Source organism: Cibotium barometz, chromosome 36 (assembly GCF_041138505.1).
Source record: "Cibotium barometz isolate CiBa-2024 chromosome 36, ASM4113850v1, whole genome shotgun sequence".
Lineage (NCBI taxonomy): Eukaryota > Viridiplantae > Streptophyta > Polypodiopsida > Cyatheales > Cibotiaceae > Cibotium > Cibotium barometz.
Window position 1 is genome coordinate 16,607,023 of NC_141081.1, and position 27,567 is coordinate 16,634,589.

Sequence of the window (27,567 nt, forward strand, 5' to 3'; positions counted from 1 at the left end):
AAACGCAGCATATTCATGCATTTATCTTGCACACTCATAGCCTAGAACAGTCTCAAAACAGCCAATCTCTCAGACACAATTTGCAGCCTTCCTATAGCCTTCCTTCCTACAGCCCCTTGGAAGAGTGCATTGGCCTCGAGATTGGACATCATTGGTGCTTCTACAGCCGTGTTCAGTTCAGCCCAACTCTCGGTCTTCCGAAGGTCTTGTGCTTGGCTTATCTACAATCCCAAGTTAGTCACGCAAATACTCCTAGCAATAGGAGGGGACCCTTCAGTGGGTAACCCAATAAGGTGTACAGATCTCTCTCTCTCTCTCTCTCTCTCTCTCTCTCTCATCTCTTAAAGAAGGCGGTGTGAGACTGTGTGTGACGAGACTCTACATCTACGCATAATTCCGCAACCCGCTGCATGTTACAAGCGACCTGATGGCTCTCATTTCCGGCAGAGGATGGAGATTGCAGGCAGACCTGACCATTGTCGGATTTGTCGACATGGCCACATTGCTAGAGATTGTCCCAGATCGAGAGGCCATGCTAGGAGGCGGCATGGTCCTACCCAGCAAATGCATTCTGCAGTTGCCTAGACTCCAGTTGCCCCTATGCCCCTGTGGTTAGAGGCACCCTTGAATCCATCGTACCTGCCTCTTTATCCGCAGCCCTAGTGGAGCACCTCAACCCTTATGCAACTCTTGCCGCACAGGATATGGATCCTTCTTTGGAGAATGAGACTCTGCAGGCACAGGATTTGGATCCCTCACAGGAGGATGTTGCATTAGAGTTACAAGACAATTTCACCCTGGAGGATGATGTTGCAGAGTCGCATTGTCATGGTACCTCTCAAGTTTTGAGGACCAACCTCGGAGTGGGAATGAGAGGTGAGGTTTTCATCGTTAGATTTTCCCTCCCTTACCTCCTCCGTCTCTAAAGGGGGTCCTTCGTCAACCAAGAGATCTAGTCGTTCCTACTTTGAGCATAGAAGCCAGGTACGGGACCGGATGTATAATACGGCAAAGTATAATACGCGTACTCGACGTCTTTTACTACAAACTGAAATATAATACGTCACTTTTTTTTAATATATTTTAAAGGGCCTAGGGGAATGGTCTTGTCAAGTAGATCATAGATTAGGAATTTACAAAAGAGGAGGAGAATGGAGGGGGCAAAGTAGAAAAGGAGAAGGTAGAGAGAGAGAGAGAGAGAGAGAGAGAGAGAGAGAGAGAGAGAGAGAGAAAGATTTTATTAACGTCTTCCAAAAGACCGAACTCGGCCTATGAGACAAATCGGAGTACCTGTATGGGGTATCCTCTGTCATCCCAACAAAATGAAAAAGTACTGAATAAAAAAGCTGAATCTGGGTGTGCAGGGGATGGAGCTCTACTACTAGGAGAATGCAAAGCTATATGCATGGAGTATACAATCATGATATGCAACCTAGCTAGCTCCATCCTGTACCATACTGGGGATATAAAATGGTATACATCAGTGAAGGGGGTGTCCACAGCTCCCTGAAGAACATGCCTGGGTGTGCTCTGAAGCGAGCCAGTCGCTCCGCACCCTCTCTGTGAAACTGAGCTCTGATCTCTGTCATCTCTCTCTGGTATAGGCGTGGTGTCCGAAAGCCAGGTGTCCTCTGTCTCCTGCGGGCTCTAAGTGTCTCTGGTCTCTGGAGAGAGAGAGAGAGAGAGAGAGAGAGAGAGAGAGAGAGAGAGAAATGAAATGAAATGAAATGTTATATTAACGTCTTCAAAAGGCCATAATGACCTATGAGACCAAAAAGTTACATCATGGTGGATCTGATACAATGTCTGGATAAAAAATCAGAAAATGAAAAATAAAGATGATACTACTGGCACCTAGAAAATGAAACTGGAACTGGAAGGTAAACAGAAACCCTTATAGGGTGTGAATATAGTGAGGGGGGGGGGGGGGGGGTACGCTATGGAGGTGAGTGGAGTACATTGAGGGGATACAATATCATGTGGGATGGGGAGTACACTATGGAGGTGCCTCCATCTCATAATATGTGCCGCATCGGACGCTGGCGGATCCCCTCAATATCCTCTGTGGTGAGCACCCTGACTGGGTGTCCCGCATGTCTCGCAAGAATAATCCGAATCCGCCGCTGCAACCTCCGTCTATGCTGGGATCCCCTCCTCCGTAGTCGTGGGCGTCTGGACCACCCAAGCTCAATCGCACGATCAATCAGTGTACCGCTAGTGTGGGCGGTATCCATGTCCTGCTGCTGCTGTGGTCCATCTGGCGCAGTGATGGCTGGACTAAAGAAGTCTGTAATGTGCCTCTGAGTCTGGCTCTCTGTGCGCCTAAGCAGGCTATCTCTTTATCTCCGCAGCTCAAGCAAGAACAATCCCAAACACCTCTTGTCCTGGTACCCCATGACTCTGGAAAGTGGTCCAAAACCCTCTCTGAATAAACAGTGGAAACGACCACGTATCTCATAGTATGCACAGAGAGAGAGAGAGAGAGAGAGAGAGAGAGAGAGAGAGCTGTATTAACGTCTACTAGAGGCCGAACTCGACCTATGAGACAAAATCAATGTACAACTGTCAATGTCTTCTGGATGTCCAGAAAAAAAAAAAGAAGAACAAAATGAACATGAAATGAGAGAGAGAGAGAGAGAGAGAGAGAGAGAGAGAGAGAGAGCTTGTGCATAGAGAAGATATCGGCCACACGAACTCCCAGCCACACGACACGCTGTCGAACCTTATCAAATTGATTTTTTTTAAAGACTACAAAGGTTCATGTTTTTTATCATAAAGATGTTTTTTATTAAAAAAAAACATAACATATAGTACTTTAAATAAAATACGCGTACTTTAGCTTCTATGACTCTCAGTCCTTATGAGGATTGTCTCATGGAACATTCAAGGTCTTGGGGGTCTTTTTTCCGCATCGGCGGAAACAAATTGTCAAAACTCAGCTTCACAGTGCAGTTACAGGTGGACCTATGGATGTATTGCTCTTGCAAGAGCATAAATTGGATACTAGCCACTGTGGGAGATCAAGCAAGCTTCTCTTGGGACACACCTTTTGGTTGCTATCTATTGGTACCAAAGGTGGTGTTTGTATTTCTGTTTCAGCTTTGGTCCCTTGCATCATTGGACATGGTGTCATTTTGTTTGCGAGAGCGTAGTGGATCCTTCTTATGCAGGGTGTTACATGCATTGGTATTTTTAACCTCTATTGAAAATCTCTCACTACATTGATGCCTCATTCTGACCATTGGATTATTGGTGGGGATTTTAACATGGTTGAGATGCCAATGGATAAAAGAGGTGGACATGAGGGCTTTGTGCATCCTCTTGAGAGAGCGTCTTGGGAGAGGTTTATACTCTCCATTCATGGCAGAGATTGTTGGCATGAGGATGACATTCCGAGGACACCATCGACTCTTCTTTTTTAATGGTCTAACAGGAGAAGGGATGCAGGATGTATTTATGCACGTTGTGTGGAGCGCCAAGATGGAAGGCCGTCACGTGGAAGGCCTATGCATGGATAGTATGCGGCAGCAGGTCGACGAGGCATGGCTGGGCCGAGACATGGCCATAAGGGGCCACAGTGGCCACGCTATGACCATGCAGGACAACTTGCCCTATGCCGCCCAGCCAGCACGGCCAACCCAGTCAGGCCTAGGCATGGCCATAGGCGGCCATAGTGGCCGGCATATGGCCATGATAGTCCGCCCTGTGCCACCCAGCGAACACGACCAAGCCGGTCAGGCTTACATGCCCATTGCCTAAGGTGGCCACGGCCCAAGTTAATACAACCGGCGCTCAGACCAGATTTCCATACCAATGCATATGAATAAAGTATTGCAAACAAGTGGTTGTCGATGTAGACTTGCAACCAACACTACCCTCTCAAGTGCCCATGTTCCCTACCATCTGCTCTCTATTGTTCCACCAACACAAGGTAGCAACAATCTGCAAGAGAGCACGTAGGACAAGAGTACACTACACAAGGTATGTGATCTTGTAATCCGGTTCCTCCCTCCTGCTACTTGCTTCCAAATTTAAGCATAAAAGCTTACCAATAGCAAGTAGAGTCAATGACAGCGGAAGTCTTCGCGATGGAAGTCCTTGGAGTGTTGAGATCTTTGATTTTGTCGCCTTTCTTTGCGACAAAATTCTTCAAGAGGATGAAGGGAATCCTGGGAAAGCTTCCCCTATGGTTCAACTTGAGAAAGAAAGGCTAAAATTAGGGTTTTCAGCAAAAAGACCAGAAATTACAGCAAAAATGAGAGCTGTTTTGCTGAATTTCAGTCATTGGGAGTGAGTAGGAGAGTAATTAGCACTTGGAAACACTCTTGGAAGCTTGGAAAACACCCTAGCAAGTTGGGTATGGCTATGGAGAGCTTGGAAATGAAGAGAAATGATGAAAAAACAAAGTTTTCAGCCTCCAAAAATCTTCATGAAGAGAAAACGCGAATTTTCTCTTAATAAGTAAGTGAATTGGGGTCCAATCAGGTGAAGGGACATGGGGAGATGCCCATTTATGAGTAAAAGGGGAGTATCAGGTCCTGGACATTGAGTCTTGCCCCCCTCGGGACTTCAGTGAGTGTGAACTTGGAAGCGGTCATAATTTATGAGTGACTTTTGGGCGCCCAAACTTTAATGAAGTAGGAACGCACTCATTTATAAATATTGGCTAAGTCCTAAGGGCTATTTGAGCCTAGATTGGGTGATACTTACCACCTATTCACATGCCACACAACCATGTTAGCAGGACAGTTTCACACGCACAGTTCACGGGCGGGCGTCCCCTTACCCGGAACTACACATTGGTCAAGCAAGCATGAAAACAGCATGCAATTTTAATTGCAAGCAAGCACATAAAGATGCTATGCAATGCAGCATTGGTATGGACAATCCCCGTTCATGAGACTATACCAAAATAGACGTGCTCCAAACAAGTACACGAGGTATCAGACCCAATGGAACACCAATCCACCAAGCATTTCCGGGCATGTACACGGAGGCACAAGTCCCAACGGAAATCCAAGTCTACAGTATCACATGAGTGGCATCAATCCCCGACATAAACAACTGCCATGGACACCAGCCCAATGTGCATACATGATAAGAAAGCACGGATGGACCAATTGGGTGGCCAAATGGTGACATCCCCCCCGGCTTCTAAACAGTTGTCCGCAACTGAAAAGCATCCAAATATGTCTGAAGCACATGCGGGCAATCTTTGAAGAACTCTTCATCTACCCATTTAGCATCAATGGGAAGATAGTTCCTAAACTTCACAAGGTAACGCCTGACAACTTTGCCTGCAGCAGCAAGCTTGTGTTCCTTGTGATACACAATCTGCTCTGGCTGCAAGATCTCCTCAAGCTTATCCACTTCTAGTGGATCCTCAATGACCATTTCACTGGGCTCCGGCCCTACATACTTGCGAAGGAGACTCACATGAAAAGCATTGTGTATGCGCCAATGACTAGGTAATGCCAATCTGAAAGCCACTTCATTGATCTTCTCGATCACTCAAAAGGCCCATAGTACCTGGTTGCAAGCTTAGGATATGCACCCTCTTTGCCACGCCTCTTTGCAAGTCTTGCTTTCTCAAATTTCAGCAATACCCAATCATTCTCTTTAACATCCAATTGCCTTCTATGCTTGTCGGCAGCCTTTTTATGCTTGTCTTGTGACCTTGCAATGGCTGTCCGCACTTGAGCAAAAGCAATATCCAAGTCTCTTACATACTCATCAGCTGCAAATATCTCATCCTTTGTGCGAAGGATGGGTGGCAAAACCACCTTACCATAAACAATCTCAAACGGGGCCTTTCCCGTGGATGCATACACCGTGTTGTTGTATGCAAATTCCACAAGCGGTAAGTACTTCTCCCAAGAAGACTTCTGATCCGCCACACAACATTTCAAGAGATCCAACACGGCTGAATTTGCAGCCTCACTTTGCCCATCCGTTTGAGGGTGATAAGCTGATGAGAAGTCCAATTTGGTGCCCATATTATCAAATAAGGCCCGCCAAAAGAGACTTATAGTTCTGGGATCTCTATCTCCCACAATGGACTTCGGCATTCCATGATATTTGAACACTTGTGCAAGATATATTTTACCCATATGCTCAGCTTTGATGGTCTTTTTGACCGGCAAGAAATGAGCTTACTTGCTAAACCTGTCCACAATTGTCCAAATTGCATCATTTTACCCTGTTGGGTACGTGGCAAGTCCATAATGAAATCCATTGTAATACTTTCCCATGGCTACGTGGAAATAGGCAATGGCTGAAGCAAACCTGGTGCCTTTTGCCTATCAAATTTGACTTTTTGACAGGTGATACATGCACGTACATGTACCTCTATGTCCTTCCGCATACCTGGCCAAAAGAAATACCGCTCAATCATGTGCGTAGTAGGCATTATGCCTCTATGACCAGCATATAGAGGAGCATGGCACTCATCCAAAACCTTTTGCCTCATGTCAGATACCACACATAGGCACTTATCTTTCATGAGATAACCCTCTTTGATCACATACGAGGCATGTGCATGACCAGCCATCAAATCAGTCCAAATAGTGGCAAAATCAGCATCCATATGATACAAATTACGCATAGTAGACAAGTCCCCATGAGAGGCAACCGAGATAGCTGCTATATACGGCTTTCGTGACAATGCATCAACGACTACATTCTTCTTTCCCGGGGTGTGTAAGATCTGAAAATGAAACATAGAGAGGAAATTGGCCATCCTCATATGCTTCTATGACAACTTAGTTTGAGTAAGAAAATACCTCAAACTCTGGTGATCTGTCTTCACAGTGAAATCAGCCCCGAGAAGGTAATGTTTCCATATAGTAAGTGCATGAATTACAGCCAAGAGCTCTTTCTCATAAATGCCAAGAGATAGCTCTGCATCATGCAATCTACGACTCTCATAAGCCACGGCATATCCCTCTTGATTAAGAGGCAGCTTCTATGCAATTTCCAGATGCATCACATTCCACACAAAAAGGCTTTTGCAAACCCGGAATGGTCAATACTGGACCATGAGTAGTTGCATCTTTCAATTTGAGGAATGCATCTCTCTCTCTACATTAGTCCATTTGAACACGGCCTTCTTTGTCAAATCATGTAAAGGAGAAGCAATCCATGCAAAGTGCCGAATGAACCTGCGATAGTAAGAGCATAATCCAAGAAAACTACGGATCTCATGCACTGAACTCAATTCGGGCCACTTCCGAATTGCATCAATCTTTGCATCTTTGCAGGATCCATCCGCACTCCATCTTTGGACACAATATGCCCAAGATAATGTATCTCTGACAAGAAGAACTCACTCTTCTTTGCATTTATGAAGAGTTTATGCTTACGGAGTTCTTCAAAAACAATGGCCAAATGAGCTCTATGCTCTTCTTCGGTCTTGAAGAAGACTAGGATGTCATCAAAGAAGACACCTGTAAATTTCATGTACCCACGGAATAAGCGATCCATCATTCTATTGAATGTAGCCGGGGCATTTGTAAGACCAAAAGGCATAACAAGATACTTATAAAGCCCAAATGTTGTCCTGAAAGCAGTTTTGTGTACAGCCTCAGGCACTACACGCACTTGATGATATACACTCTTGAGATCAATTCGGCTAAAGTATTCCGATCCATCCAACTTGTCAAGGATGTCGTCTATGCGTGGAATCGGAAACCGATTATGAATGGTAAGCTTATTCAAAGCTCTATAATCCACACACATACAAAAGGATCCATCCTTCTTTTGAACCAAGAGGACGGGTGAACAATATAGGGAAGTGCTTGGCTGAACCAAACTCTTCTCAAGACGCTCATTCACTTGCTTCATGATCTCCTCTTTTTGGGATGCACTTACGCGATAGGCTGGCCTATTAGGTGGTGAGCTACCCGGCACAAGATCAATGCGATGATCTTGTGGTAACTCATTTGGTAACTCATCGATCGTACAAGTGGTAACTCATTTGGTAACTCATCAGCAAAACAATCATTGTGCTCTTGCAAAAATTTCAACCTATCATTACTAAGAGTATTTACATGTACATTATTTTCCTCAACATGATCTCGTACAAAAATCAAGTACGCAAAAACACTCTTTTTCATTACTTTCTTAATTTGTACATGAGATACAAGGGAAATGGTATCACCCTCTTCACCAGCATCAATTACATGCTCTCGGCCTTTATGCATGAAGGTGATCCTGTTGGTCTTCTAAGCCTTGCACGGATCAATACGTGTATGCAAAGGCTTTCCAAGCAATACATCACAACCATTCAAAGGTGCGACAAGAAAATCCTCATGATCCACATAGCCTTGAATGTGTATGCGCAACTTGCCAAAAATAGGCATGACCTGTACTTCTCTACCAACAAAGGCAGTCCCTGCTTCAATTTGAGGACTTCAATACCCAAAGCAGCTGCCATTGGATATGAAATTTTCAGATGCACAATCATGAAACATGAACAAAGCGGGCTGATCTTTGAGCTGTCCCCAAGCTTTACATACAACCCTATCTTTGCTATCATGTGAAGTGTTGCCCTGCACATCCGGAACCATATGCACATTATGCTTTGATGCATTTGCATTATCACGCTTCTTCTTGTTTGGGCATGCCTTTGCAATATGGTCGGTGCTACCACAAATAAAGCATTTCCCTTCACTCATATATTGCTTTTTCTGCTCCGGAGTGAGACCATAGTCTCTCAGTTTAAAGGGACGCTTCTTGGTAGTGTTATTTTGAGCCTTTGGACCATTTTTATCTTGGTTTTGGTCCTTTTTAGGTGGCTGTCCATCATTTTGCAGGTTCTGGACAGCCCTCTCTTTGCCTTGAAATGAGGGGTTTAGCCTTATTGGATCGACTGAATTTGAGTTCCAATCGCTCGGTGGTGGCGGTGGCGGTGGCGGTGGCGATTAATTGGTGTAAGGTATGACCAGGATACATTTGTAGTCCGGCTTTGTACACGGGTTGCAATCCCGATTGAAACCTTCTCTTCCTTTCCGCCTCGGTGACATGCATAAATGGAGACACCTCCAAAAGCACTTTCCAAAACTTTTGTACATATGCATTTACCGATTCCCTCTCATTTTGCTTTACCCAATCCCACTTCATTGTTATCTCATTCAATGGATTGGGAGGCAAGAATTGAGCATAGAACCTCTCCTTGAACTCTTCCCATGATCTAACAAGATTCGGTGAGAGCTTCTCCGTGAGCCACCAATGGGCAGCAGTGCCTTTCATGAACATGCTTACATGCCGGATCATGGATTTCTGAGTCAAATCCTCATCACTGAAAGCAATATCAAACTGGGCAATAAAAGCAAGTGCCTTTCATGCATCATATTCCCCATGATATGTGTCAAACTTCACAGATTTGTCTCCGGCTTTGAAGAATGAATTATAAGAGAGCTTTGATTACAATAAGGCAAGAAACTCAACCTTCACAGCAGAACTCCTGAAGCCTGCAAAGACCCTGCATCATGGCTTCTTGTGAACTCGGCATCCACAAACAAGTCCAGTCATTGTTCACATCAAAAGACTCCCACACATTGAGTCCTGCATACAAAAGCTTTCTCCCATGATCAGGGCTACCACAACCATCCATAGCCTCTCACCCTATGAACAACATCACACCCTGACACATCCAGTACTCCTACATCACAACAAAGACTCCAAACTGTTTCCCAAAAGAGAACTTGCATCACAGCACAGCATACTATACAATCGGCACACCTGTACCAACCCTCTCTACCTTCCAAGGGTACTATCCATCTCAGTCATGGATTCCTGAACCCCTATCCAATCAGCAGCAAGGCTAAACCAAACATGAGTCCATTCCTATACCCATTGCCTACATGTGACCTATCTCCTGGAGAAACCAAAAACATGTTTCCTCGAGAAACCTATGACCTAGCAAGAAGAAAACAATCTGCTCTATGAACATGCACCCATGCGAGCTTGCATCACTTCCATGCCAAGAAACACGTCCAAATGACCCTGTACTTGCAGCCAACCAAAAGAGCCCATAAACAGTCTCAAAGCAGTCCTCGGGTCCTGCAGTTCTGCTTGCAAACGAGAAAGAAGAAAGAAAGAAAACTATATTAACGTCCTTTAGAGGCCGCATCTAACCTATAGGACTAATCAGATACATCCATGTGATTACATTCCACTTCGGGGGCAACAAAATGAAAATAAAGATAAAACTAAATAGAGAGAGAGAGAGAGAGAGAGAGAAAAGCCTATTCAGCTCTATGTGCATGCAGCCCAGCTCGCCACTAGCCACAAAGAGGAGCAAAACCTGTCGTACTGCACCTCCTGCAGCCAGCCCGCCAGTAGTCAGAAGGGAAAGTACACGTGCTGCAGCCCGTCCTCCTCCCCAAAGGCATGGACAGCCCTGCATTTCCTGCAGCACAACCCACCAGCCTTCCAAGGAGGGAGGAGCCCCTCTGCAACTGCCCAACTTTTTTCCCAAGATAGAAGTGCATCTCTCCAGCCGCCAACCCCCTTTTATAAGAGAGCCAATGCAGGTGTATATGCTGCCCGATTCCTAACCAGCTGGCTGTGCTGCCTTCCACATGTGGGAGAGAAAGGGCAGTCCCACCTTGTGCTTGCAGCCCCAGTCGCCAAAAAGAAGCACCCCAGTCTGCTGGCCCGACCAGATGCCAGACTTTTTCCACGAGCCAAAAAGCACACTCCCCCAATAATAGCGTAACCCCTCCCAAAAGGGCCACAATCTTCAAAAAGAGTGTTCTTTTATTTTATTGGGTTTTTAACCCTTTTGTCCCCTCTAACCTTTGTCCCCATGGGCTATGAGAAGGGACTTTAATCATTTGGCCCCAAACTGGTGCCATTCACACCGTCCACCATGTCCCCGTGCACACTTGCAAACTATCGAGAAAAACACAGGGCCGTAACATCAGTTGCCCTCACCTACATGGCCTCTTGATAAGCTCTCATAGGCAACAAGGTGCCCATGTTGCTGCAATATTGCTCCAAGGCCTCCTCCACTAGCATCGCACAAAACCGTGAAGGGCTCATCCAAACCGAGTAAATAACCAAAGAACGGTAGCGAATGACATAATAACTTTGAGCTTCTCAAAATAGGCCTACTCAATCGAAGTCCAACAAAATACCCCATCCTCCTTTGTAGAATCTGTCAGAGGATTGATCTCCCGAGCATAATGCTCCACAAAACGTTGATAAACGACTGTAAGGTGGAGAAATCCACGAAGCTCGTGTACATTTTCTGGTAAAGGCCTCAAACTTCTTCTGATCCATCGAGATTCCATCCTCGGAGATGACATGAGATGACACGCCCCAAAAAAGAAAGTTTGACCATAAAAAAACTCCATCTTTTGAGGGTGAAGCCACAAATAAGGGGCAATAATCAACCATAAGGCCATCTCCACATGCTTCGTATGCTCATCTTTAGTCTTGCTAAAGACCAAAATATCATCCAAAAAGACAATAATGAATATCCCAAGAAAAGGCTAGAACATCCGGAACATTGTCCTACTGAAGGTAGCTGGGGTATTCATTAACCCAAATGGCATCCCAAGAAACTCAAACAAACCCAACCAAGTCCGAAAAGCCGTCTTCTAAATATCATCTGGATGTATCCGGTTTTCACATCCAACTTGCTAAACCACTTCACCCCACACACACAGGCGCATACTCTGGTCCTTCTTCTTGACCAAGGGGACCAGATCTCCAAATGGCGAGGACCTCGGACGAACCAAGCCTTTGCCCAACATTTCCTCTAGTTGTTGCTTGAGCTCTAGTCATCTCGGGACGACTCATCTGGTATGGAGCATGAGACGGAGGCTCTGTACCAAAAATGAGATCAATGTGGTGGTCCTCGAGCCACGACAGAGGTAACTTCTCGAGCAAAAAAGTGTCCATGCTCATCTAGAATATGTTGTCTATCTGCAGTCAAATCCTCCAAGTTGTCCGGCTCAATAGCCAGAACATATACCATACATGTATAACCACCCTTACGCACCACCCGTTTCATCTAAAAGGTGGATATAACTACAAAGGGGCTTGTGTGAGACGGTAACGACTCCCCAACCACCTCTAAGGAGCAGCCGGAAGTATCCTACAAATTCAACCAGTGCTCTTTGTGGTAGACCTTGCCCACATGATCATACAAACATGGGTGGCCATACCATCCACCGATTCAAAGGTGCAACATTCTGAAAATTCCCCAAAAGCCAACAAGGCATCCTCCAAGGTCTCTGCAATCTAGAATTGGTTCGATTTCTTCCAATTGCCTCTCATGGGCGGTGGCTAGGCCCACGCCACTGGTGTCCACCATCATAGGCAAGTTCAACTGCTCGACAACACGGACTTTAATGATGTCCTCTAACGCTCCTCCATCAAAGAGTATGAACACCGGATGTCCATGAAGCATCCCTAGGCACATCGTATAATGCCGGCCAACGATCGTTGAGATCCTCCCAAACCGGGTCAAGTGAGGCGCAATTGTGGTACTGGTTGGAGAGGGAGGGGGAGTGGATGGTGCATGTGTCATAGTAGATACTGTTGCAACAGACGAACTGACCTTCTCCTTGCTCTTATCGCTCTACTTCCTCGTTTTCTTCAAACATTCCCTTCCAATATGCTCAATGGAATCACAATAAAAGCACTGTCCAGCATCGATCTTGGCATGACACTCTTCAGAAGTGAGGCGAGTCACCGTCAAGACCCCCCCACTTGCCTTGTCCTTATCATCCTTTGCCTTGAACTCGCTACCCTTGTCTTTTCCTTTCTATTGCCCGTAATGTTGAGTCCCAGACTTGGAACCCTCCCACATCTCAAGGGTTGTAGCAAGACAAACCGCATCTAAGACGAACCGCATCTGAAAGATCATGCGGCCGATGTGCACAAACGTCCAGGTGCAAAGACAGTTTCAAACCATCCATAATAAATCACTCGACCTGCTCCGACCGCAGGACGCTCCTTGGGAGCATGAGCAAAAGCTTCCAAAAAACGAGTGAGTGATTCACCATGTTTTTTTGCATAAAATGCTCCTACTGTTTCCTCAATTCACGCTGGTAATCGACAGGAATAAATTGCTGAAGACCACCTTGCTCATCCCAGCATGTCATGGAGTGGTGCCTAAGGTGGTCTTTCGATCACAAGAGAGTGGACCCGTCAAAACCGTACACACCAAATGGAGCTGAAAAATATCAACCCTCAAAAGAGTCACAAAAAACAATTTCAGAATCTCAAACTAGGAGCAAAATCAAATGCCTCTAAATCTCTTGAGCTAATAAAATAACTTGAAGTCAAGCGTTTTTTAGATTTTGAAGTAAGAAACTCATCCATTGAGTGAAAGACTAAGACGGCAAAAATACTATTGTGAAAATGCGTAGACTCTACTTTTTATCAGTTTATACGGCATCCAAACAGGTCTTTTGAAAGATGTGTTAGAGCGCCGAACCCAAGGAGTGTATCACCTGCATGAATGATTCATCATGGAAACAAAAGGAAATATCCCAATTGCTATATCAGTGTTGTGTAGGCCTTGGGCACCCATTCCATGAGCATTTGCATTGATCAAAGCAGCCAGATATTCCAAGTCCTCTGAAAAAACACATTCAGATAGAACAATCACCACAAGCAGCAATAGCAAATTTTTGAGAAAACAATTATCTGTTTCTGCTACAAAATAATGTCATAGCCAATCTAGACATTTGTTTTCTTCTTTGTTAAAGATTAACATTTTTTAAACTAGCAGGAAGTTCTTTGCAGCTTCATGTACTTGCTAAGTTTGCTCTGCAATTAACAGAAAACTCTGTTTTCTGGAATGCAGCTCCATAACATTTTTATTCATTTCCCCAACATGCTTTATTGAAATGGCTGAACCAAAAGAACATTTCCTAGCATGCGTGTGGGTTTGACATGATCTTTTCTTGATGAGAATGCCTGAATGAGCACACATAGGGAGAATGATAAAGTGAAATTGAGAGCGAACATAGAAAGAACACCAAAATAGAGAGTGCAGGTATCACTGCCCACTCAGCTCCTATCCAGCCGGCCCATGTCATGGCCCACTGCCCAGACCTAGTCCTGTCTGCATTGGCATGCGAAACAACCCATCCCTAATGAAGGCTGCTCACCTTCTCCACGGAACCAAGTACATCCGACTCAACCAAAAACATGCAATCCTCTTAATTTTAACCATCCAAGAGAAGTATCATGTTCTCCCCCATTAAAACTGCACCTCCTCAACTGCAAGGCCTCCTAACAAGCTTTCAACAAAGATGAGACTCGACTCATCAGTGAGCTAGCTTTCATCAAACCATATGGCCTGCACCATGGTAGCTTGAAAAAACACTAAAGCCTGTTTCTCCGAGATCTTCACTTGAACTGATGAAGAATCACCTCTTCTGGATCAAAACTTCCTAATTACTTCAGTTGTCCACTGGCAAGGACACAATTTCCTCTCTCAGCATCACTAACTCAAACCCATTGTATTCCGAATGCATCTTTCAAGGGCTGGGTAACTCCACCTCGTAGAGACCACTGAAGGAAGTCAGCAGTTAGGGTTAGGGTTTGGAGGTACTTCAACAGAAAACGTGAGAGGCAGAGAGAGAACACGACTGCTCTTACATTCAGTAGTGATAAAGTGAAGTACAATAGCCACATAATGAAGTGACCTAAAAGATGTGTTCACATGGTCCGGCCATAAAGTGTGCCAGGTGGACCAAATCACTTATAAACTATTATAAGTGAAACTAAGCTAAACTGAGAGAAAAAACCTCCACTAACTGAAGTAAAAAGTGCCCGAGTAATCTACTGATGATCACTAGCACTCCTCTGGGTGCATACACAGCATAAAACCCAACAAACCCCCCTGGAGTGATATGTGATCACTGTACATCATCCACCAAAAGGAAACAAATTCAAAGCAGTGCGGAATGCTTCAAATTTCGGACGTGGTAATGCCTTGGTGAAGATATCTGCCACATTCTGATCTGTAGGAAAGTAGATCAGACTGACATCACCTGCCTGGAGTCTCTCCCGAACAAAATGATAGTGAATCTCAATGTGTTTCGTGCGAGCATGAAACACATGATTCCTGGCCACAGTAATGGCACTCTGACTATCAGTATAGATAGGTGTAGGCTCCTCCACTGAAATATCCATATCAGTCATGAGACGACGCATCCATGTAGTGGCATCAAAAGAAATACTGTCATCTTGTAGTGACAGTTTCATCCCAGGCTCCATAGGAGTGCTAATAGGCTTGCAATCCTGAAATTTAAACTTCTCCAGAAGTTTAGCAACATACCGACATTGCAACAACCCAATGCCTCTGTTATCCTGCACAAACTGTATGCCCAAATAGTAGTGTACGAGCCCCAAATCAGACATGTCAAATGTCTGTTGCAGTATCTCTTTAAAAGCTGCAATTTTGTCATCATTTGATCCCATGAGCAAAAGATCATCTACATAAAGACTGATGACCAGCAGATCTTTCTCTTCTTTCTTTACATACAAAGTGGCTTCTGATGGACTGTTCACAAAGCCTTGAGTGAGTAGGAAAGCATCTATCTTTGCATACCAAGCTCGTGGAGCTTGTTTCAAACCATACAAGGCCTTTTTCAGCCTGCATACTTTCCCTTCATGACCATGTTCTGCAAAACCTATGGGCTGATATACATAAACTTCCTCCTCGAGGTCCCCATGTAGGAAAGCAGTCTTGATGTCCAATTGGTGAACAACCCAACCACGATGTGCAACCAATGCAATGACACACCTAAGTGTCGACATACGGGATGTAGGAGCAAATGTCTCCTCATAATCAATGCCCTTCTTCTGTGCATAGCCCTTTGCAACTAGACGGGCTTTGTACTTGTCAATGGATCCATCTGCATGTCTTTTCAACTTATAGACCCACTTAGTACCAATGGCTTTCTTGCCTTTGGGCAGATCAACCAAATCCCATGTTTGATTCCTTTTAATAGAATCAAGCTCATCCTGCATGGCTTTGTTCCAATGCACATTGTCTCGTGCATCCACAAATGAATCAGGCTCATCATCATCCTGTAAACTGGCTGCCATAACCATATTCAAATCCATGATGTGTGCATGCTCATTGGTCCGTGTCTCCCTACGAGTACGACCAGCAAGAGGACCCTCTAGATGGCTGTCCTGTAATGTCCTCAAATACCGTCTAGGTATGTGTCTGACCTGTGGTGCCTGCTGCCCCATATTTGGCTCAACTTCTGGCTCAATTTGTTGCTGAATTTCTGCACCACCTTCATGATTGGCTGGCTGTCCTGTACCCTCATGGGTTGCATCACCAACTGTGGAATGAAACTCCATAGGTAGTAGACCTTCAAACACATCATTTTCAGCCTGATTTGCATCATAACCAGCCATGGATATTTCTGATTTTTCATCAAAAATCACATCCCGACTAGTGAATATCTTCTTGGATAGTGGGTCATATAACCGGTAGCTCTTGCTCTCACGGCTATACCCAACAGAAATGCATTTGGTGGCTTTATCATCCAACTTCCTCCTCAACTCTTTGGGTATGCGTGCATATGCAAGACACCCAAAAGTACGAAAATGTGATACCGAAGGCTTGCGGCCATGCCAAGCCTCAAAAGGAGTAATCGAAACCAATGCCTTTGTGGGACATCGATTCAAAATATGACAAGCATACATAACAGCTTCCACCCAAAAGATATATGGTAGCTTCTTTGCCTTTAACATACATCTGGCCATCTCCATGAGTGACCGATTCTTCCTTTCTCCAACCCCATTCTGTTGTGGAGTATAAGGAGTAGTATACTGATGTTTGATACCTCTACTCTCAAGAAAGGAATTCAACATGTGTGACATATATTCCCCCCCTCGGTCAGAACGGAGAGTCTTAACCTTGCATCTTGACTCTGTTTCAGCAAGTGCTACAAAGGCCAAAAATGCATCATATACCTGTGATTTCTGTGTCAACGGATAGACCCAGCATATACGAGAGAAGTCATCAATAAATGTAGCAAAATAGAAGCAACCTCCTAATGACTTCGTCTGCATGGGACCACAAAGATCACTATGTATAAGCTGCAACTTTACCGTTGCTCGTAGAGCCTGATCACGTGGGAAGGAAAACCGATGCATTTTTCCCAAAATACATCCTTCACATATGTGATCTGGAGGCTTCTCCATAAGAGGTAGGTCTGTGAACATGTTATGTCGCTGCATAAGCATAAGACTACCAAAATTTACATGCCCCATGCGAGCATGCCATAACTCCGCATCAACCATAGCTGGAGTAAGAGTGAATGCATTATAAGCAGACTGATCCACTGGCTGAAATGCATCCAACTGATAAAGTCCATGACATAATGTACCAGTAAGCATCAAGGTCAAAGCATTAGCTTTGTCTCTGACCATGCATTTGTCATCATCAAAGTGGACTTGCATACCACAGTGTGCTAAAGAAGAAATGGACAACAAATTCTTCTTTATCCCTGGTACATATAAGGCATTTGTAAGGCAAAGAATAGAGCCATCAATGGCTGTGAGCTGAATCTCCCCAATGCCACGAACTGGATATGAAGCATTATTGGCACACTGAACAGTTTTGCCAACAGGGGCAGGGCCTACATGACAAAACAAATCCCTGCGAGATGTGATATGCTTTGAAGCACCACTATCAAAATACCAAGTACATGCATGTTCTGTCATACTGAGTGCCTGTGAAGACAAAGAGGCATCATAGCTGCATGTGTAGAAACAGTAATCCCTGTCCTCAACAAAAGAAGCAGTCTCCGGAGGAGCTTTAGAGGCATCATTTACAGACATCCCAGATTCCTTTGCCTTCTCTTTGGCAATCCTCTTTCTACACTCTGTGATGTAGTGACCTGGCTTCTTACAGTAATGGCATTTGCCCTTCTTCTTGGGCTGTCCATCACCTTTCTTGGTATCCTGAGATGAACCACCATCACCTGAATTCTGATTTGAACTCTTTGGCTGAGATTTGCCTTTCCCTTTTTGACCTGTAGTAAATGCTTGTTCAGCACTTGTGCTCATATTCATATTCTTCCTGATTTGCTCTTCTTGTAGCAAGAGAGCAACAAGTTCCTAATACTTAAGGGGTTCAACAGCATTCCTCATGCTGAGGTTCAAAGAGGTATGAAAAGCCAAGTAAAATCTTGGCAAAGAGTTCAAGATGGTGGACACAAACTGTGTCTCAGGAATAATCTCATCCACATTGATGAGTTGCTCTCTCAAATCCTGCAGCTTGTTCAAGTGGCTAGACATATCATCTCCTTCATGCATTTTCTGATTTTCTAGCTCTCTTTTTAAAAACGAGATCCGAGCCTCATTACGAGCAGCATACATCTGCTCCAAAATCACCCATGCAATCCACGAAGAGCCAGCTGAACGAATATGAGGTATAATAGACCTCTGTACTGACAATGCAATAAGTGACAAGGCTTGTGCATCTCTGGCATCCCATGTCTTCTGAGCATTTGTTCTTTGAACAAGCAATGGCTGACCTGGTGCCTGTACCTGTTGTCCTCGTCCACGAGCACCCCCTTGGGGAGGAGTCTCTGGAGCCAATGGACCTGGACGTGGTTCATCACCACTAACAAAATCCCAAAGACCTTTTGCCACGAGCACATTTCTCAGCATAAAACTCCACAAGGAGTAGTTCATGCCATCCAACTTGTCTTCCTTAGACACTCTGCTGTTGATTTGCCATTATGCCAATGCACAATGTTGTACCTGTGTATCAAAAAAAAACCCAATAGCAACAACCCTGAAAGCAACTGTACTCCACTGAATACAGCTAACCCAAATATGCCTGCACTCTCAATCCTCTGAATGTGCAAAACAATGCACCACTGACTGAGTAGAGCAGCAAAAAATGGCTTACACAGTGCCAAAATGCCAAAAAATGCCCAAAATTATTGCACCCAAAACCTTGCAAAAAACCTGTAGAGATTTCTTTGCAAGAAAATCTGCTTGTATCTGCCAGAAAATTTTCACAGAGAAAAATGCCCAAATTTCAAAACTTGTAAAGCTTACCACAACTGTGATTTTTGCAGGTACAAGTCAACTGTACTGTGCAAGTACACGCAGCAGGTGCTGTACGGAAGCTACAGTCGACTGGTTGGCTTCAGGTATGCGCAGCAGGTACTGGACTACTGTACTGTGCAGGTACAGATGACTGTACGGCTGCAGTACTGTACGATGACTGTACGGAGCATACTGCAGGTTCGGTCGACTGTACGGCGGATGTACAAAGCTACTGTTACACGTAGCATATACAGTACAGAGACAGCAGTCGACAAGTACTATACGGAGCTGGGCGAGCAGGTACACAGCAGCAGGTTCTATACGGAGCTGGGCAAGCAACTGACAGCAAGTTTAGGTCACCTGCAGGTACTGTACGGGGCTGGGCGACTGTACGGAGCAAAGCAGGCGCCTGTACGGAGCAGAGCGACTGTACCTGCAGCTGACGGGTACTGGGCGAACTTGGCTGTACGAACAAAAATGATAACAGGCGAGCTGTACGGACCTGGGCGAACTCAGCTCTGATACCAAATGAAGGAACTCAGCAGTTAGGGTTAGGGTTTGGAGGTACTTCAACAGAAAACGTGAGAGGCAGAGAGAGAACACGACTGCTCTTACATTCAGTAGTGATAAAGTGAAGTACAATAGCCACATAATGAAGTGACCTAAAAGATGTGTTCACATGGTCCGGCCATAAAGTGTGCCAGGTGGACCAAATCACTTATAAACTATTATAAGTGAAACTAAGCTAAATTGGGGTAAAAAACCTCCACTAACTGAAGTAAAAAGTGACCAGTAATCTACTGATGATCACTAGCACTCCTCTGGGTGCATACACAGCATAAAACCCAACAACCACATCATTGAGTTTCTGAATGACCTTAAATAGGCCGTTCTTCTTTGAAGCAAGTTTGAAAGAAACTTCCCCAAATTTCTTCGTACACCTTTTCTGAACTTTCAAATAGACCCAATGGCCTTCCATCATCTGGGCATTGCTCCTCTGCTTGTCTGCTTCACAAGCCTCCATGGTTTGAGCCTTCCAAAACTATCCACAAATCTACTAACATGTGGTCCAGATCTTGGACCAGCTCATCGACACCATCATGGCCTGTGGAACTCTAAAACGCTCTGGTCATACACCAAATCATTCGGAGTCCTCTTCATGCATTTCTCAACTACGTCCATGATGTCATGACACCTAGGGATAAACACTCCATTCACAGATTTGATGCTACTAACAGTAACGCGTCAGCACGGTGATCATGGTTCTGTTCATGCTCGGTCTGTCTGTCGGCTGTACTAAATGGTAGCTTTGTCCCCAGATCATAGAACAAGGTTTTCCAAAAGGCTCCTGTGAACTTTGAATCATTGCCTAAAAGACCTACCTTATTCCATGCAAATCAGCTCCATGGGATAAGGTGTGTCCACATTTTCAACCACCGATCCATAACTGTCAAAACACACTCAGCTCTTCAACCAAAGTACATGCCCATGGCAACCCTAGAATTGGTAATAACTTGCCTGCTCATTTCTTGGTATTCTCATTTGACTTCTTTCAAATTTGACAGAAACGGAACAGATTTGTGCACATCTTGCTTCATGTGAGGCCAATAGAAGAGGCTGTGCACATCTTGCTTCATGTGAGGGCAAAAGAAGAGGCTGGACCCAAAGACATCGCCTACTAAAAGAGTCTTCAACGTCTTACTGAGACTAAAGGATCAGACACTAAAGCAATTGATGGTCATGCAGGTCCGGATCCAACAACAATTGCATAGTGCCATCATTTGCGAAGGACGTAGACCACTATAAGAGACTCTTGGTCATAAATGGAATATCTAAACTTTGCACACTGGAGATTCCTGTTCTCATAGGCATTTGGATGCTTATTTGTTGAATGTCCTAAGCTATGGAGGTTGAAAGATCTTCATGACATAGAAGTGTGTGTTCAAAAAGATAGAGAGAGAATAAAGAGAGCGGAGTACACAACTCAATGATGTGATAGTTTGCTTGATTTCTTCAATGAAGTACATGCACCTTTATAGGTTACAAAGGTTGCCCCAACGACATCACTGCTTATGTCAGCCTTCAAGCACACACAAATATCTAGATATTATTTGATACCGCTCTAAGAGGTGGTTCACACATAGACAAGACACTTACACAATGTCACTCTCTATGAGGTGGTCACACACATACACAAGCAATACCTTGATCCCAACATTATTATGCCACAAATTTGCACCAATGTCGCCTGGATGAAGGGATGGTCAAAGTTGGAGATAAAGCACTCGAGCTAACCACATGAGGAGCTTCTTGAAGCACTCTTGCTCTACTAAGGTCCAACACAATACCCAATCCTCCTTTTCACATCTTTCAGAGGGTTGGTCCCCAAGGATAGTGCTCCATAAAACAACAACACTAGACTCAAAAAACTACGAAGCTCATGTACATCCCAAGTGCTCCTCTTAGGACTTGCTGAAGGTCGATACGTCATCAATGTAGATGATGACAAAGCGCCCGAGATGTGCATAGAGCATGCAAGACATCATTCTACTGAAAATAGTTGGGCCCATTCATCAATCCAAAAGGCATCATTGGAAACTCCAATAGTCCAAGAAAATTTCCGGACCTAGTGTTAGCCACACTTTAGACCCGGCTTACTGAGCACCTTTGATTCAACCACTAGTCTAGTATCCACCTAATACATAGGTGCCATTGAATCTATGACTACAGAAATACTCCCCTAGGCCAAAGAACATCCTGCAACAACTCAAAAGCCCTAAATGGCTGGATTTCTCCATCTTACCACACATATGTCATGCTACATGATGACATTGTGTGGTCATTCGATGATACCATCCTCCTCCAGAATAGAACGCTTTAGCCGGCACCCTTGTCGTGGGAACAACTCCAGATGACATGGCAAAAAGGGAAGTGACTTGGAGTGACGTGGACTTGGTGGATAGCCAGCCACGGACAGCTGGCCAGACACCGACTTGGACTTGGCAGATAGTCGGCCATTGATGGCGATAGTCAGTCGGCCATTGATACCGACGCGCTTAGACCATCTACCCATGGACTATTGGAGTCGGCTACTCACCTACCATAGGCTATTTTGGTCGACCTCTACCAAGGGCTACTACACAGCTACTACACGCATTCCTTGTGGGAGCAGATATATATCACATCCTCATCATCAGTTTTGTATCTCATTCTGGAGCACTTAGCCCTTAGTTTTCTCTGTAGCTGCACTGTTTTCTCTTACACTAGTCTAGCTTGGTGCACTCCCTACACATCCCTTGGTTTCCCTTCGGCTACTAGTCTAGATGCTGGGGTGTAGAGACAGTGGCCACTCTTGTCCTCTTTGGGATATATAGTGGATTGTCTTGGCTTGGCCATTCTCATTTCTTGCTATTGTTCATGGTTGTTGCAGTTCACTGTTGTTTTAGTACTTGTGCACTTCTGTTCACCCATGTTCACTGAGCACTTGCAAGTGATTACCTTGCATTTCTCTTTTCATCACAAGGTTGTTCTCACTATGCACTAGCACTCTGTAGGTATTTCAGCAGTTCTGGTGGTAGACTCCTGGCTCGACATACTGTCATGAGAGATAGAGTCCACAGTGAGTAGGGGACCTGAGCCACTCAAGCTAGCTAACAAGTACACCAAAATTTGGCACGCCGGGTGGGACGTTCTCTCATCACATCAGAGTCTACAGCAGTGAAGTGAATACTTTGGCTACTGTGTTTTCTGTTGGCAACTCTCACCAATTCACTCCACTGCCTGCGGCAAACACGTTCTTCACATGGTCCTCAGGATAGCCCCATCAAAAGCTCCCTCTCTTCCTTTGAAGTTCTATCAAAGTAGGAAATTTCGCTACATTGCACCAAGAAATCCTCCTCCACCCCTACCTCTTCCTCCCCCATCACCAAATACTTCATCTTCTTCTGCCTCTCACAATCCCATGGACCAAGCAGCCAGCCAACCTGAGGCCTTGGCCACCTTCAAAGGGTCCTCCAGAGAAGATGCTGATGATCACATCCGACGATTTCTCCCCATGTGTCGGAGCAGAGGTCTAGTCCGAGAGGATGCCCTTAAAGCCCGGAGGGCTGCTGATGAGAAGGAGCTAGAATCCCTCAAACCTAACAAGCCTAGCCCGGAGGTCAACACCCTTTCGCAGCTTCACAAAGAAATCGACGACCTTAAAGCTACCCAAGACGCTAGACGACACCTTTGGTGTAGTCTGTCATACTGCGGGCCACACGGCTCCCACATGCCCTCACCGGAAGTACTGTAGCTTCTGTCAACAAGCTGGCCATGCTGATGCAGATTGCTACTATTTGAAGGGTTTCCGGCAACTACACCAACAGCAGCAACAAGTTGGCCACGCTTCGGCTCCCACCTCATCCCACTTGGCTTCACCTTGTCTTTCCCCTACAGGGTACACCTTGAGCCAGTCCCAGTCCCGTCCCCCTCTCATCTCCACACCACCCGGGAATCCTACCACCTTCGCAGCCAACCCCTCCTCCGTATACCCACGCCCCAGTAGACCCCCTCTCAATTGGCCCAATCGGCCTGTCATGTGCTATCGTTGTGGCAAATATGGCCATTTCCAGGGCAGATGCTCACTTCCCGAAGGCTCACCTCCATGCCATCACTGCCCTAAGCTAAGGACCACTATAGCCGGGACTGTCCTACGCAAAGGGCCAGCACCTCGGTTAATCCGGTCTCCGACTTCACCTTCCCCACCAACTTCATCTCGGTGAAGCTTCCTCAAGCTCCCTCCCCCTCTTCCAATACAGTGATTCCACAAGTGGCTTCTTCACCCAATCCCACCACTCTAGGCGTCCTTACTCACACCCAACGTGCCACCTCCAATCTCCCTTTGGGCCCCATTCCATCCCCTGTAGAGGATTCTTTACCACCTTCACCCTCCGCTATTGACCAGGCACTCCAAGATGCCGTCGCGGAGCTCCAAGGCCAACCTCCGGCCCATCCCAATACCCCTGGGGGTTCTCGTCTGTCCATGAACGCTCTCCTACAAACCACTCATTACAATCTCTCTATGATCTACTCTCTCTTAGCCCCCAGGGAGCTGAGACTGAAGCTCTTCTGCAATCTTTTCCCCCCGTGCTAGCTGGGGGTGGCCGGTCCCTCCAACATCCCCTAGCCAACGATGACCAACCGCTACAGGGTCTAGCTACTCCATCTGCATGTCTGGAGATTCAGGCCACCTCTTCCTTAACCAACTACAAGAGCACTCAAATTACTGTAAAAGTCAAAGGAACACCTCTCTCTGGTGTGATCATCGACGGTGGCTCAGGTGTCAACATCATGCCGGAGTACACTCTGCAAGCTCTAGGCCTTCACATGAGCAGACCAGCCAACTTCTCCATCACCTTGGCCGACCAACAAGCTGTGACTCCCCTCGGGATCGTGGAAGGATTCTTGGTCGAAATGCAAGATCTCCAATTCAAAATGGATTTTGTGGTCATTCACCTTCCAGAGATTCAAGGCAGCTATTCCTTTCTCATCGGCCGGCCATGGTTACGGCATGCACGTGTTGTTCATGATTGGGGTTTTGATACACTTAGGCTTTCTCTTCCTGGACAGGCCAAGAGAGAACTCACTCTCGAAGCTGGGCCTGACCAAAATATGGGCTCCTCGTTCACCATCCCGTCTCTCTCATGCCCTCCCAACGAGTTCTCTGACACTGAAGATGCCGACATCCTGGATTGGCTAGACGCCACAGCTGTCCTCTCTTGCTACATGATAGTTCTCTCAGAGGTCGCTCAAAGTGAAAGCATAGAGTCAACCCTTCCAGATGACACTATCCAGGTCACCAGTCTCGGAGAACCTATCAAAGATCGTTGTGGAGGGAAGAAGGCGCCACTCCCTTCTCCAACTTCATCTCAGCATCAGGAGTCTTCAGTCGCAGTTCAGCAGCCACCTCCCTCACCAAAGGCTAAGCACACCTCTGGTAACCCAGCATTGCCTCTGGGTAATTTTCCCTCTGGCTGGTGGGATGAGAAAAATATGGGGACTTTCCCATCGCCCAAAAGCCCGCTCATGATCCCTCTGCCCTCCAACACTCTGCCAGCACTGGCGATCCCATTACCCTTCCCTCGTGTCAAGACCCTATCCGCAAGGTGTCTCTGGGCGACCCGGATGAACCTCAGCCCATCCTTCTTGCTTCCTAGCGCTGGGATCACCCTTCGCTCCTCGAGCAAGCCATTTCATTCTTCCGCTCCTATCGTGACGTGTTCGCCTGGTCCTACAAAGACCTAGAGGGTGTCCCAGCTGACATCATCGGTGTTCACACCATTCCTCTCCCAGAGGACACCCGGCCAATGCGTAGCCGCGCCTACAAACTAAATCCCAAATATGCTGAGGCTGTCAAAGTCGAGCTCGACAAAATGGATGCAGCCGGCATTATCTCTCTGGTTGAGCATTCCGAACGGCTTTCCCCTATGATCATCTCGCCCAAGAAGAAGACCAACAAGATCAAAGTCTGTGTGGACTTCCGCGCTCTTAAGAAGGCTAACATTAAGGATGGCTTTCCTAACCCGTTCATGGATAGGGTCTTGGAAGATGTTGCCGGTCAAGCTCTGTATAGCTTCATGGATGGCTTCAGCGGTTGCAATCAAGTAACCATTCACTCGATAGATAAGGCCGAAACCACTTCCATCACTCTGTGGGGTACCTACAGATATCACAAAATGCCATTTGGGCTTTGCAATGCCCCAGAGTCACAAAATTCCTTACAGCTTCTATTTTTCTATTGTTCATGTGTGGCATGGGGAGCCTGTCACCAATTGGCCGACCATTTGGTCCATCTCCAGTTTTTGTGTCTCGTTCACTTGAGGCCAAGCCGGTGTCTCATGTGAAGAGGCCAGTATTTTTGCTTGACATGGACGGGAGCCAGACTGGTGCCACCCATGTGTTAGCAGGATGGTGTCGTATGGACGGGAGCCAGATTGGTGCCACCCGTGTATGACCTGGACTGTGTTCTATCCATGGGATTGTCACGCCATGGAAGAGCCAGTATTTGTGCCGTGTCTTGCCTATGGGACTGTCACTCCATAGGGACGCTCGTGCCTGGAACTGTGTCTTACCTATGGGACTGTCACTCCATAGGAAGACCAGGATTTATGTTTTACGTCGTGCCATTTTTGTGCCCGACAGATATTTTGTACTTGTTCCATGAACGGGAGATATGTCCATGATACTATTTGCACATGCACTCATGTTCTACATGTTTGAAACTGTTTTCGCATGACTTGTATTTTTGTGTTTGCCTGCTTGACATGTCACTTACTGAGGGGGGACGCCTGCCAGTGAATCGTGAAGTTTGCTCTGTCTTCTCACAAGTTTTGTTGCGTGTTAACGGGTGGTAAGTGTATTGCACATGTTGGTTTAATACTTTATTCTTTAACCTTTCATTTTATAAGGTTATATGTTCACATTCACTTAAAAGTGGGCACCCACTTAGGGGCCAAGGTGGGGGAGCCACACTTAACTTGTGTGTGTGTGGGGGTGTATGCATGGTCACCTACCCACACCACCATGAAGCTGGCCGCCCACATGCAAACGTGGGGAGCCAGCAAACTCTAATAGTTTAAACTCCACTCCAACCTTACAAAAAAGGAGCCACCACCTCTATCGTGGGAAGGAAGAAAGCGACGATCATCTGGTCCGCTTCAGGCTGTGCGCTTGTTCACCGACAAGCTGCCTCCCTTGCAAGCAAGAGGCTTTGGCCTATGTACGTGGCTGTGTTCTGCATAATGGCGCCTCCTCCTCTCATCAGGCTGCGCTTCTGCAACCCCTCTGCTGGCTGCGCTAGTCCTTCAGCTGGCGGCTGTTCTCTTTGCACTACAGGCGGCGCACGCTGCAGCCAGGCACCTCCTATCCATCAGGCGGCTGTTTCCACATCCTCTCAGGCGGCTGTGCTCTCAGCAGGTGTCTGCGCCTGTTTACCAGCTTGCTGTCCACTCTTGCCAGCAGCTGTGTGCCACCCTCCAGTAGGCGGCTGCCTACTCAGCAAAGCGGCTGTGCGCTCCACCACCAACAAGGCTGTTGTGCTCTGCATACTGGTGGCAGCTGTGCCCTGCATACAGGCGGCTCCTGCTCCATCTCTTTCAGGCGACTTCACCACTCATCCACTTGCAGCCATAGGCGGTTGCGCCTGTCCAAAGCTGGCGACTGCGCATGCCTCTCCTCCCATACAAGCTTTTGTGTTCTTCACCAGGCGGCTGCATTACTAGGCGGCTGCAGCAAGACAAGCTACGCCGCCTCCTCCACAAGAAGGCGGCTGTGTCCTGCACAGCAGGTGGTGGTGCCTCCTTTCCATAGGCGGCATCTTCCTTCTTCAAGTGGCTACATCTTCAACACAGGCAGCTCCTCCTCCTCCTCTTCGACAGGCACCTGTGTCTTGGTGTCCTCCACTAGTAGCTGCACACAGACAGACACATCCGAGTATTGGTCTTCCATCTACAAGGTACAAGTAACTGAATTTCA

At 46.1% G+C, this 27,567-nt stretch overlaps 1 protein-coding gene and 1 pseudogene across 2 annotated transcripts in view; one reads left to right on the top strand and one right to left on the bottom strand.

The window, feature by feature from the left end:
- The window catches only part of LOC147617539 (histone-lysine N-methyltransferase ASHR1-like), a 144,779-nt gene that overhangs the window by 19,236 nt on the left and 97,976 nt on the right, over nt 1-27,567 (bottom strand). For both annotated transcript variants that reach the window (XM_086775812.1, XM_086775811.1), the window contains exon 6: nt 13,470-13,596. In XM_086775812.1, coding sequence (XP_086631938.1) covers nt 13,470-13,596 — 127 coding nt within the window. The remainder of the gene's footprint in view (nt 1-13,469; nt 13,597-27,567) is intronic.
- Nucleotides 22,856-27,314, top strand: LOC147617542 (uncharacterized; annotated as a pseudogene).